The sequence below is a fragment of the Thalassophryne amazonica genome, unplaced genomic scaffold, assembly GCF_902500255.1.
Source record: "Thalassophryne amazonica unplaced genomic scaffold, fThaAma1.1, whole genome shotgun sequence".
Lineage (NCBI taxonomy): Eukaryota > Metazoa > Chordata > Actinopteri > Batrachoidiformes > Batrachoididae > Thalassophryne > Thalassophryne amazonica.
In genome coordinates, this window is record NW_022986234.1 from 147,207 (window position 1) to 160,404 (window position 13,198).

The 13,198-nt window shown below is 43.7% G+C and overlaps 1 protein-coding gene across 2 annotated transcripts in view; it reads left to right on the top strand.

Annotated features, from left to right (window-relative positions):
• Positions 1-13,198, top strand: part of LOC117505643 (far upstream element-binding protein 3-like) — a 92,751-nt gene that overhangs the window by 59,258 nt on the left and 20,295 nt on the right. For both annotated transcript variants that reach the window (XM_034165215.1, XM_034165216.1), the window contains exon 13: positions 8,718-8,878. In XM_034165215.1, coding sequence (XP_034021106.1) covers positions 8,718-8,878 — 161 coding nt within the window. The remainder of the gene's footprint in view (positions 1-8,717; positions 8,879-13,198) is intronic.

The following is a 13,198-nucleotide window of genomic DNA, read 5'->3' on the forward strand; positions in this document are numbered from 1 at the left end:
TTGTTTTTGGTTCTGGAGAAATCAAGGAAATAAAGTTAGAACTTTCTCACTGGAATCTTCACACTGCTGTCTGTCTGTCTGTCATTTGGTTGGTCTGTCTGCCTGTGTGTTGGTTTATTGGTCTGTCTGTCTGTCTGTATGTTGGTTGGTCTGTCTGCCTGTGTGTTGGTTTGTTAGTCTGTCTGTATGTATGTTGGTTGGACTGTCTGCCTGTGTGTTGGTTTGTTAGTCTGTCTGTCTGTATGTATGTTGGTTGGTCTGTCTGCCTGTGTGTTGGTTTGTTAGTCTGTCTGTTGTTTGGTTGGTCTGTCTGCCTGTGTATTGGTTTGTTGGTCTGTCTGTATGTATGTATGTTGGTTGGTCTGTCTGCCTGTGTGTTGGTCTGTCTGTATGTATGTATGTTGGTTGGTCTGTCTGCCTGTGTGTTGGTTTGTTTGTCTGTCTGTTGTTTGGTTGGTCTGTTTGCCCTGTGTGTTGGTTTGTTTGTCTGTCTGTTGTTTGGTTGGTCTGTTTGCCCTGTGTGTTGGTTTGTTTGTCTGTCTGTTGTTTGGTTGGTCTGTCTGCCTGTGTGTTGGTTTGTTTGTCTGTCTGTCTTTCTGTTGTTTAGTTGGTCTGTCTTCCTGTGTGTTGGTTTGTCTGTCTGTCTGTTGTTTGGTTTGTCTGTCTGTCTGTTGTTTGGTTGGTCTGTCTGCCTGTGTGTTGGTTTGTTAGTCTGTCTGTCTGTTGTTTAGTTGGTCTGTCTGCCTGTGTGTTGTTTAGTTGGTCTGTCTGCCTGTGTGTTGGTTTGTTTGTCTGTCTGTCTGTCTGTTGTTTGGTTGGTCTGTCTGCCTGTGTGTTGGTTTGTTTGTCTGTCTATCTGTCTGTTGTTTGGTTGGTCTGTCTGCCTGTGTGTTGGTTTGTTTGTTTGTCTGTCTGTCTGTTGTTTGGTTGGTCTGTCTGCCTGTGTTGGTTTGTCTGTCTGTCTGTTGTTGGTTTGTTTGTCTGTCTGTCTGTTGTTTGGTTGGTCTGTCTGCCTGTGTGTTGGTTTGTTAGTCTGTCTGTCTGTTGTTTGGTTGGTCTGTCTGCCTGTGTGTTGGTTTGTTAGTCTGTCTGTCTGTCTGTTGTTTGGTTGGTCTGTCTGCCTGTGTGTTGGCTTGTTTGTCTGTCTGTTGTTTGGTTGGTTTGTCTGTCTGTATGTGTGTTGGTTGGTCTGTCTGCCTGTGTATTGGTTTGTCTGTCTGTCTGTATGTATGTTGGTTGGTCTGTGTGCCTCTGTGTTGGTTTGTTGGTCTGTCAGTCTGTTGATCTGTTGGTCTGTCTGTCTGTACATTAATTCTGTTTTTAATTAGTGAATGTAACTTTGTAAATGTAAATTTTTTCGGAATCATTGGGATTGTGTCCTTTTAAGCTGAAGAGTTTGAAGTGGTTGAAAATGGGAATAAATGGTTTTTCCTTCCCCTCACTCTTTTCGGACTAGATAATTTTATTTTTGGTTAAAGGGGTCGCGTTAATAAGCTTTGCTTCTGCCTGTACCCTTTCATGCACACTGATGCACTGTAATTCATTTTCTTTCTTCATTGTAAGTTTTTTTGTTGTTGTTTTGGACTGTGTGTGCTGATTAAATTCAGTCATTCATTCAATCATTCAATTACCGCTGAGGTTCTGGAGCTCTAAGAGTAGCAGTGCCATTAAAATCTCCTCCTCAAAATCCAGCAGGTTGAGATTTGAAACTCCAGTGATGTTTAAATCCTCTACAAATACATTCTTATTGTTGTTGTTATTGTTACTTTTCTTTTTTTAAACCATGTCTCTCTGAGTCTAAGTGCTGAGTTGTTTTTCTGTTTGTTCTGACCTTTCTTCTCTCGTTCCGCTAATGGCCTCTTCATTTGGTTCACGTTGAGTCACTGGCCTTCTGATGGTCTGTTAACCTTGGGGGGGGGGCAGTCATTTCTCCAGGTTTTCCTCACCTGTCCTCTTTCTGTGTCAGTTTATCGTGAACGTGGGATTGAGCGCTTCTCTTCACACCGGCTTCTTACACACAGCTCAGGATTATTGTAACGACACAACACACAAACATGTTCAGACGTTACATGGTTTGTAAACGTGCAAAGTTATTGAACTGGAAAATTAAATTATAAAAGACACCTACTGTATGTGTGACAGTTCTTGTTACGCTTTGATGAATTTATAGTCTCTTTTCCAGCCAGTTTTTCTGAACCAGTCAGGAGATGGACACATGACTGTCAGTCATTCAGAAGTACAAACAATATGAGGCAGCGAGGGAAGACACCCAGACAACTCTGAAGGAGTTTCCAGCTTCTGTGCATCACGTCACATCTGGGAGCATGTACTAGATCCATACTACATACACTACACCACAGAGCCGCTGCAGGTCCTGGATGGCAACCACCCAGACAGATGACCTCCTATGCAGCTCTTGTGGGTGTGTTTGGAGAAATTGCAACTTGTGTGTTGGATCAGCATTTATACATCTTCATGATGGTCTTGTTGCTGATCCTCCAGTCAGCTGTGAAGCTGACACTGTCTCAGAGATCTGGCAACTTGCTTCCGACGGATTGTTTGCTGTTGTGACGCTCTTTCGATCTTTACACGGTTGTATACATTTCTTTTATTTCTGTTTAACACTTCTTTTGGTTTTTAAGTGTATCTACTCTGAATCTTATCTCACTGCAGTCCTGTTGTGAATTGCTAGCGGTTAGCTTTCACTAGTGGCTAGCTTTTGCTAGCGGCTAGCTTCCGTTAGCTAGGTTGACCCCACACACACACCCACACCGTTTCTGTTATTACTGTATTTACCAGTCTAATACTTGTTAGTTTTTCAGTGTAACTGCTGTGAATTTTAGCTCATTACTTTATTCTCGTGTTAAATATTAGGAGTGGTTTACTCTTAGGAGTCCCCCCCCACCCCGTTTCTTTTATTACTGTTGCTACCAGTCTAATACTTCTATTAGTTTTTTAAGTGTAGCTGCTGTGAATTTTAGCTCAGCTTATTTTACTCCTGTGTGAACCTTAGGAGTGGTTAGCATGTTCATTAGTGGTTATCTCGCGCTTGCTTGACTAGACTCTTAAATTTTCTGGTGCACAAAGTACATGACTTTACACTTTGCGTAAATCATGCGTGATGCTGGAAGATAGCATGGCTCTTTTAGAGAACCGTGTCTGTAAACGAGAACAGCTTCTTAGCTCAGTGGAGATAGATGTTACGGGCACTCCAGATGAGGTTAGTGTTGGGCCGGCTAATGTGTCCATTATCATCAGCCTAGAAACCCTGGCTCTGGAGGACGGCTTTTGGATTGTGGTTAGGCGGAGGAAGTCACATAGGGTTTGGTGCCCGGTTGTGGTACCCTGATCACACTCGCCACTGCGAACTGTGAACTGTTTTTTTTCCCTTGGATATGCCTGTTGTGAGTTCTTTGAGCCCACGGGTAACTTCCACTCCTATCTCCAGGCCAAAACGAAAAGCCAGGATTTAGTAATGGGATTCCATCACCCACCCAACATTGTCTCCCATTTTAGGGTGCTGACGCTGCACAAGGGTAGACAGGCAAACATGACACGAGATGCATTCACATAGTTATTCATGTTGGCACCAGTGATGTCAGGGTGAAACACTCGGAGGTCACAAAAATGGTTATAGAGAGGACTTGTGACCTTGCCAGAAAGATGCGTCACCATTGATAAATAGTCTCTGGTCCCCTCCCCTCCAGGGGTAATGATGAGGCAATCAGCAGGCTGACATCGTTAAATAGATGGCTGGCGCAGTTTTGTAGACAGCAAGGCTTTAAGTTTTATTGATAACTGGCTTTCGTTCTGGGGCCGCCATGGCTTGCTGATGCCGGACGGCCTTCACCCTATTGGGAAGGCACCGCTATCTTGTTTGCGAACATAGGTAGAGCTCTACAGGGAGGGTAGCATTAGGATTTTACAGCAGGCCATGGAGCAGGTGATTAGAGACCCTGCAAGGCTTATGACAAATGTGGATGTAGAATCCATTAGCTTAAAGTGCATGGGCAGTAGCAAAACGACAAGGCAGAGCTATGAAAAAGGCTGGTACGAGGACTGTGAAAATCAACAAACTGGTGAGGTTTGAGTGAAAACAGTAGGCTTAAATAACCAGGGTGGAAATGAGGAAAGTGAGAACAGGTGTGTTGGAAGAATCAGGAAGGGGTGTGGCCAACAGAAGAAACAAGAAAGTTCCGGTGGGCGTGACTAAGTGCAAAAATACTGAATAGCAAATACCAAAAGATAATACTGATGAAGACAAAACGGAAAAGACAACATACAGAGACAAGTGCAGTGAGACAGAGACGAAAGAAAACAGAAAAAAAAAGAACTGAACATCATAGCATGTTAAGACTAAGACAAAAACTAGAATGGAACTGACCATGGCTAAAGGATAAAATCTAACAAGAACAAAATGTCAAAACAACCTATAGACTAAATAGCAAACCCAGACTACAGAATAATGCCAAAAATGACTGAACCGAAAAAGAAGTGATAAACTGAAAACAAAACCAGAGACAAAAGTAAACTTCACAGAAAAAGCCTAACTAAAGCATAACACAAGAAATGAGATAAACGGAACCAAACTAAGAGTGAAGTGACTAAGGTAACAGTAAATGAAAACAATATGGCAAAACAGCTACTAAGACAAAACTACACAATAAATGAGTGATGAACAAAAAACAAAACCAATGAAAACATGAACATGGCAAGAATACAAATACAGGTGTACAGAACAAGAAAGCAGAGATCAATGAAAAACTCATGACAGGAAGCCCATCAAGGGCAGGATCATGACACCTACAGCTGTCCTTCCCTTAAATGAGGCCTGCCCATCAGCATACACATTTTGTCACATCCCTCGTGATGCGAAGCAAGGCGGGGGTGTTGCTCTTATTTATAAATCTAGGTTTAGCTTGTTAGCTGTTGGGGGTCACAAATATAACTCATTTGAGCATCTGATTCTCTGCTCTGCCCACGATGTTACGCATTGCCAAGGTCAGAAGAATAAAAATCAGCTGTATTATTTTGTCACTGTATATGGGCCCCCTGGCCCATACTCTGAATTTGGTAGGTTCATCTCTAACTTGTCGACTAGTGCGGATAACATTCTGGTTATTGGTGACTTTAATGTTCATATAAATAAGCCTTCTGATCCCCTCTGCAAATCATTTATAGAAATTAGGGATGCATTAGGGTGTCAGCAATGCATTCAGGACTCGACACACATTAGTGGAAATACCCTGGATTTGGTTCTGCCATGTGGTGTTGCTGTCACAAATATTGACATCATGCCTCTCGCATCAATAGACAGTCTTGTGGATAACTCAAAGTTCTTGACACACTTATACACGGACAGTCACCCGCTCCTTTTCCAGCACAAGATTTCCTGGATTACTTCGAGAAGAAAATGGAAGACATTAGGTTAAACATATCCCAGCATGCCTTAACCCGCCACTACACCCCGCTATTGAGGTGGGAGCCATTACTGAGGCATTACCTAGATTTATAGATTTTGATAGTATGTCACTAGGCATGCTGACGAAAGTCGTAACATCTACAAAAAGTACAACCTGCTTATTTGATCCTATACCAACAACAAACTGTTTAAGGACCTGTGGCCCACTCCTGGGCTGACTGTGCTGGAAATGATTAATCTCTCGTTAACTTCTGTTAACGAGAGATCTGTTCCTAAATGTTTCAAATCTGCAGTGATTAAGCCATTACTTAAGAAACCTAATCTTGACCCTAGTGTATTGAAAAACTATCGGCCAATATCAAATCTGTCATTTTGCTGATCTTCTGCTTGCAATGGATTTGGACACCACTACGGTTCTGGTGCTGTTAGATCTCAGTGCTGCGTTTGATACTGTGGATCATCAAAATGTACTCAATAGGCTGGAGAATCATTTTGGCATTACTGGAAGTGGCATGGCTGACGTCATATTTGACCAGTTGTTCTCACTGTTTTGTACAGTAACACTACCTCTTACCTTAGTGACATGAAATTTGGGGTTTCACAAGGGTCCGTCTTAGGCCCCGTGCTGTTCTCCCTTTATATGAGGTCTGTTAGAAAAGTATCCAACCTTTTTATTTTTTTCAAAAACCTGACGGATTTGAATCACATGTGCTTGCATGAGCCAACCTTGAACCTTCGTGCGCATGCGAGATTTTTTTCACGCCTGTCGGTTGCGTCATTTGCTTGTAAGCAGCCTTTGTGTGAGGATGGGTGTAGTCTCTCAGCGTTTTTTCTTTGCAAGGAAATGGCGGAACGACTGGAGCAGCGCGACTACATCAAATTTTGCCAGAAACTGGGCGACAGCCAGGTGGAAACCATTAGGATTATTCAGACGGCTTTCGGTGACGATGCTATGGGCATCACACAGATTAAGGAGTGGTACAACTGCTTTAAACCGGTGAACGCTGAATTTTGCTGCAACTCTTTTCATGGCCAAATCTTCTGTCACAGTGGAATGTGCCGAAAAAGTGCTGGTGTCCACCTCTTCCACAATTTCTCGGATAGTCACACGACGGTCCCACATCGTCACAGCGTTCACTTTGGAATGATCCAGTCATTTCAGCATGATGATGGCCGCCCGGAGCGCGGTGCGCCCTCCACCGTTGTGCGGCCGTCTTTAAACCGGTTGTACCGCTCCTTAATCTGTGTGATGCCCATAGCATCGTCACCGAAAGCTGTCTGAATAATCCTAATGGTTTCCACCTGGCTGTCGCCCAGTTTCTGGCAAAATTTGATGCAGTCGCGCTGCTCCAGTCGTTCCGCCATTTCCTTGCAAAGAAAAAATGACAAGAGACTACACCCATCCTCACACAAAGGCTGCTTACAAGCAAATGACGCAACCGACAGGCGTGAAAAAAATCACGCATGCGCACGAAGGTTCAAGGTTGGCTCATGCAAGCACACGTGATTCAAATCCATCAGGTTTTTGCAAAAAAATAAAAATGTCGGATACTTTTCTAACAGACCTCGTATAGCAGCCCTTGGGCACATATTGCGGCGTTTTGGGATTACCTTTCACTGCTCCGCTGATGATACTTAGTTGTACATGCCGATAACTGCTGGTAATCTCATCCACATGAAATCCTTAGAAGATTGCCTTGCATCAGTGAGAAGCTGGATGTCTAGGAAGTTCCTACTTTTAAACTCTGATAAGACTGAAATGGTGGTTCTTGGTCCAGTGAGACATCGGCATCAATTTGACCAGTTAACGCTTATCCCAGATTCGTGTGTCATACATCACACTGACAAAGTGATGAATCTACGTTGTCCTTTGACCTCCACATTAGAAATATTACTAGGACTGCTTTCTTCCACCTGCAAAATATAGTGAAGATTCGTCCCATCCTGTCTATGGCTGATGCTGAGACCCTGATTCATGCATTTGTCTCTTCTAGATTGGACTACTGCAATGTTCTATTTTCTGGTTTACTGCAGTCCAGCATTAGGGGTCTCCAATTGGTTCAAAATGCTGCAGCCAGACTTTTGACATGAAGCAGAAAGTTTGACCACATGACACCCATTTTGGCCTCTCTGCACTGGCTTCCTGTCCCAGTGAGATCAGATTTTAAGGTCCTGCTACTAGTCTCTAAATTTGTTCACAGACTGGCACCTCCCTACCTAGCTGACCTAATTAAACCCTACGTACCGGCCCAGGCTTTGCGTTCTCGGGGTGCAGGACTACTTTGTGTCCCTAGGGTGAATAAGAAGTCTGCGAGTCACAGAGCTTTCTCTTATTGTGTCCCTGTTCTTTTGAATGATCTCCATGTATCAATAAAACAGATTCTGTAGAGACTTTCAAGTCCAGACTTAAGACGCACTTATTTTCCCTTTTATATGGCTAGCATACTGGCATAGTATGTTACTATGCTTTTTACTCTTTTAATTAATTTTTATTAGTAAATGGAGCGTGCCGCGGCTTCAATTTTATCTAAATTTTGGGTCTTTTAGTGAAGCTTTAGGGCTAGTGATTGGTGATCACCTTAGTATTTCCTGTTTTTTTTGTTGTTGTTTAATGCTGACAAATTATACTATATTTCTTGTCTTTCTGATGCTTGATTCTGTTTTTTTTTTCTCTGTTTGAGGTGCAGCTCCATCCAGAGATGGGTGTGGTATTTGTGCTGGAGACCCTCCTGTCCTGTGCACCGGCAACATTTCCTGTATATTAATTTTGTGAATTGTTTTGTAATTTGTGTCTGTATCATGGCCCAAGCAGAGGGTCACCCCTTTGAGTCTGGTCTGCTTGAGGTTTCTTCCTCACATCATCAGAGGGAGTTTTTCCTTACCACTGTCGCCTGTGTGCTTACTCTGGTGGTTGGGAACTTTATTGTGATTTGGCGCTATATAAATGAAAATAAATTGAAATTGTAATTGAAGCTTCAATCCACTGAAGTTGTTGGAATCTGTTGGATTGTGGTCGAACGTTTTCGGGTGGGCACAAATCTCAAACAGACCCACACTTTGCTGTCCTGGATGGATCTTCAATGGAATTAACTCTCAGATGTGCTCCCCACTACTCCTCTGGTCCTGCCTGTGTGTACAAGGACTTCCTGGTCCTGGTGGCAGTTTGTCACCTGGGTCATTTATGTGTTGTTGACAGACATTTTAACTGATCAGCTTTTGATTGGACTTCATGAACCACATTTAATGTCAGAAGGTTGACAGATGTCCATAAGTGTTGTTGTTTGTGTGTGTACAGGTGGAGAAACGATTAAGAGTATTAACCAACAGTCTGGAGCTCATGTGGAGCTACAGAGGAACCCTCCCCCTTCTACAGACCCTACCACCCGGGTCTTCACCATTCGGGGCACCGCCCAGCAGATGGAAGTGGCCCGCCAGCTTATAGATGACAAGATTGGGGTACGCAAAGCAAGAGCACCTCAGCTGAGCTCATGCCCTGCACTTGGACTTTAGGTGTAGCCCACAAATAAAAGTCCTGGGGATATATAGCAATACAGTGAAACTCACTTAAACAGTCATTGTATAAACTGGATATTTGCACTCGCTCGATAAAAGCAAATGACCCAATGCTTTTGAATGGTTTTCCATGTAATAAACACCGTATATTACTGATTTTGTAGAACGGATTTTCGCTCACATTGGACAAAATGTCCCGTCCGACCGCAATGCATTTCTATTAATGACCCCTCACATGTACCGGACAGAGCAGTCTGGATGTGCCCAGTAACAGAGGAACAAAATGAAGTTCAGCACTGACACTCGCCGAATCAAACAAAGTGGATACTTTATTTCCTTGGTTAAAAGACCGTTTATTTTTTTTCCAACTGTACTCAGACATGGGACCTCAATGTGGCAGGACGAAATTCGAGGCTGGTGATTATTAACAAAATGATGCTTGCTGCCTGCGCTGTAATATTGTGTTAAGTTTCACACACATCCCTCGGTGTGACGAACCAAACCGCTTTCGATCACAGCCCTCTGTGGGGCTGTGAACCCATACACCTGCTAAATTGGAGGCTGAAAAAGGCTGTGGTTTGTCACTTTTATGTTTTCACTCCTTCCTCTCCCATCATATTTTAATCAAATCAAATTCTTTTGGCAAAAAAGTCCACAAATATGACCAACTTCACAACATGGAGTTGGAAAAAGACACTCAAATGACCCACAATTCATGAAGGAACCTGATCCTTTGGATTGGAGGTTGATGATTGCATAAAGAAGTGGTGCTCTCTGACGGACAAATTAATCCAGAAAAGACAGCTGTTCCTGTTTTAAATTGCATAAAGACGTGATTGAAAACTTTTTAAACGGGTCACGCGCATGTCATCATTGCATGGCCATGGAATTACAGAGTTGTTGAGGCATAAATCAGGCTTTTTTTTATTTTAAGGTGCCACTCTGCAGTGGACTTAGAAAATAGTGACTCGACCAGATGTAATCTTTTAATGCACATAATGTTCGCCGCTTATTTAAGGCAGGCCTTTATTTTTTTCAGACAAAGTTTTGACCCAGACATTAAAGGAGGCAGGTCTCGATTCAAGGTCAGGCGTTTAATCAAGGAAATACGTAAGTCTAATTGGTGCTGGGGATTCCCGGTAGCTCATTCGGCATCTCCTGATTGTAACTCATCCGTTGCATACATATACGAAATTTAATCATTTTTATACGTGTAATGGATTTTGTACATTTTAGTCATATCACAGATTTTGATTATAACGGGCAAAATTCACTGGTCCACCTGAATCCGTTATATGCAAATTTTACTGTATTTATATTTATTGTAGTACACATCAGTAACACAGATGTATTTGCGAGCCCGTCTGTGGTCCTTTTACCTGCTCAGTGTATCACTTAGACCAACAACTTTCTTTACCGTGAATGCGTCTGGACCCCCATAAAAAGCTTTAAATAGTTTCCTTGGGGTCGACCCTTTCACATACCCAGTCGTTGTGAACAACATGTGCACTGTATACAGCTGTGTTCAAAATAATAGCAGTGTGTTTAAATAGTGAGCTCAAAATCCTTATAATAGCTTTTATTTACATCCACACAAATGCACTGTGAAGGCTGTACATTCAGTTACACATCAAAACAGGAAGAAAAATTTATCAGATTTATTACGTTACAGAAAGTGAAGAAAAAGGAATATGACATAAAAATATCAGTGTGTGTGTATTTTTCTCTGCAAACTTGAACATTTACTGTATAAAGTGAAAAATGCTTGAAGATTTCTTTTTACTGTGAGTGACTGAACTCATATTTAGTTGTATGAACACTGTTTTTGAGATCTGCTTCATATCTGTGTTTCATGGAGTCGATCAGCTTCTGTTTCCAGTCCAGGAACTTTGGACTACAGTCCACAGTTCCTCTGCATTTCTTGTTTTTTTTCCTCAGAAATAATATTTTTGACGCCACCCCACAGGTTTTCTGTTAGATTAAGGTCCTGGGATTGGACTGGATTCTGCACAACGTTAATCTGGTTGGTTTGGAACCAAGATGCTGCTGACTTGGTGGTGTGTTTGGGGTTATTGTCTTGTTGAAACTCTTGTTTCAAGGACATTTCCTCTTGGGCATAAGACAGCATGACCTCTTGAAGTATTCTGATGTCTTCAAACTGACCCATGTTCCCTGATCAATAGACCCGACACCATAGTAGGAGAAACATCTCCACATCTTGATGCTCCACCAGGCTTCACTGTCTTCACATTTGACTGTGGCTACAGTTCAGTTTTTGGGGGGTCGACTGTCAAACTGTCTGTGGCCCCGAGACCCAAAAAGAAGAGTCTTTCTTCCATCAGTCTGTAAAATGTTGCTCCGTTTCTCTTCAGTCCAGTCAGTGTGTTCTTTGTCAAACCTCTTCAGCACATGTGGGGGTTTCCACAGTGGGACTTTGTGGGGTCTGTTGTCTTTTGTCTGTTGTCCATTGTCCATGTTGTCCATCCTTGACTGAGTGCCTTGCGTGGCAGCACCCTGACATCGGTGTGTGAGTATATCTGGGTGAATGTGAGGCATAGTTGTAAAGCACTTTGAGTGTCTGATGTCCTGGGTATGACATTAAACTGTATCCAGGCGGAGTGGGGAGGCCATGCATGTGATTGGTGCAACCCAACCTGAAACCTATAAAAAGCGTACAGGTGACCGTTATTACCTACTCTGTGACTGGCGAGTGCGGTAGGCGCCACAAAACCGAGCAGGTTTGGAACTTTCAAGTCTCCAATGGCAGTTGTTTCGCAGCTGGCGGATGAGCGCAGCGTCAGGCAGGCTGGCGTGGTTTTAAGGCAGACCTTGACTGTAATCAAGAATCAATGAAGGTCGATCTAAGGCAGACCTTGACTGTAATCAAGAATCAATGAAGGTCGATCTGTCTAGAAAGTTGTGGTGATGTGATAGTGTGGCAGCTATAGGCATGACTGGGCTGGCTTATGTAGGAGTACCGCAGCTCCGATTGATGAGGCCCCTAGAAAAGGTGGGGTAAACATCAGTCACCACAACTCCCCCTGACTGGCAGGCCACAGCCAGTGGGGACACAAGAAGAAAATGGAAACCGAACCCTTTTACGGTGGGAGCATGGAATGTGAGGACCCCCATAGACCACGATGATACTGATAGACCACACCGACGCACTGCCCTTTTGATTCAGTGGCTTGACTGCTTCAACATTGATATCACTGTCCTCTCCGAAACAAGACTTGCCGAAGAGGGAAGCCTGTCTGAAGTTGAAGCCAACTACACTTTCTTCTGGAAAGGGAAAGATCTTAAAGAGCAGCAGATCCACAGCGTTGGCTTTGCGATCAAGACATCATTGGTGAATCGCTATAACCTGGCCCCAACCGCTATACACAAATGTCTTATGACTCTCCGCGTGCCGCTCCCCAACAGCAAGCACTTGACTCCGATCTCTGTCTACGCTCTAACCCTTGACTCAGAGGATGACATCATGGGGTCATTCTCTGCTGCCCTGAACAGTGCCCTCCAAGCCATCCCCAGCAGAGACAAGCTCCTCGTGCTCGGAGACTTCAATGCCAGAGTCGGTCCCGACCATAGACTCTGGGAGGGCATTCTGGGCAAACAGGGGCTTGGATCTTGAAACTCCAACAGGCTTCTCCTTCTTGGCATGTGTGCTGAAAGTGAGTTGACTATCACTAACACTCTTTTCCGGCTTCCAAACTATCACAAGACCACCTGGAAACACCCGCAATCAAAGCACTGGACCATCCTTGACTATATCCTTACTTGATTACATGACCGGAGCGATGTCCTTGTGACCCGCAGCATGCCAGGTGCAGTTGATTGTTGGACAGACCATCGGCTCCTGATAATTCGTCTCAGACTCCGAATGCGAAACCTCCCCCTCTACAACAGGGCGAAGAGGGCACGTCGCTTTAATGTCATGAGGCTGAAGATCCCCGCAGTTCAGGAAGACTACTCCAATCGTCTCACAGAGCTTCTCAGTGAGGCTCCACCATCGGCACATCAGCAAGACTTGGTAGAAGCAGACTGGTCCATTCTCTGTGGCACCATCGGTAAGGCTGCAGAGGACGCAGTCGGCTACTCCAGTCATTTCCATCAAGACTGGTTTGATCAAAATGATGCGGCTATCTGAAAACTGATTGACCAGAAGAGATCTGCTTGCCTTGCATGGGAGAACTGCTCTGCCCATGCCAGCTTGCAACGATTCCAAAATACAAAGCAGGAGTGCCAGCGAAGGGTCAGAGAAAT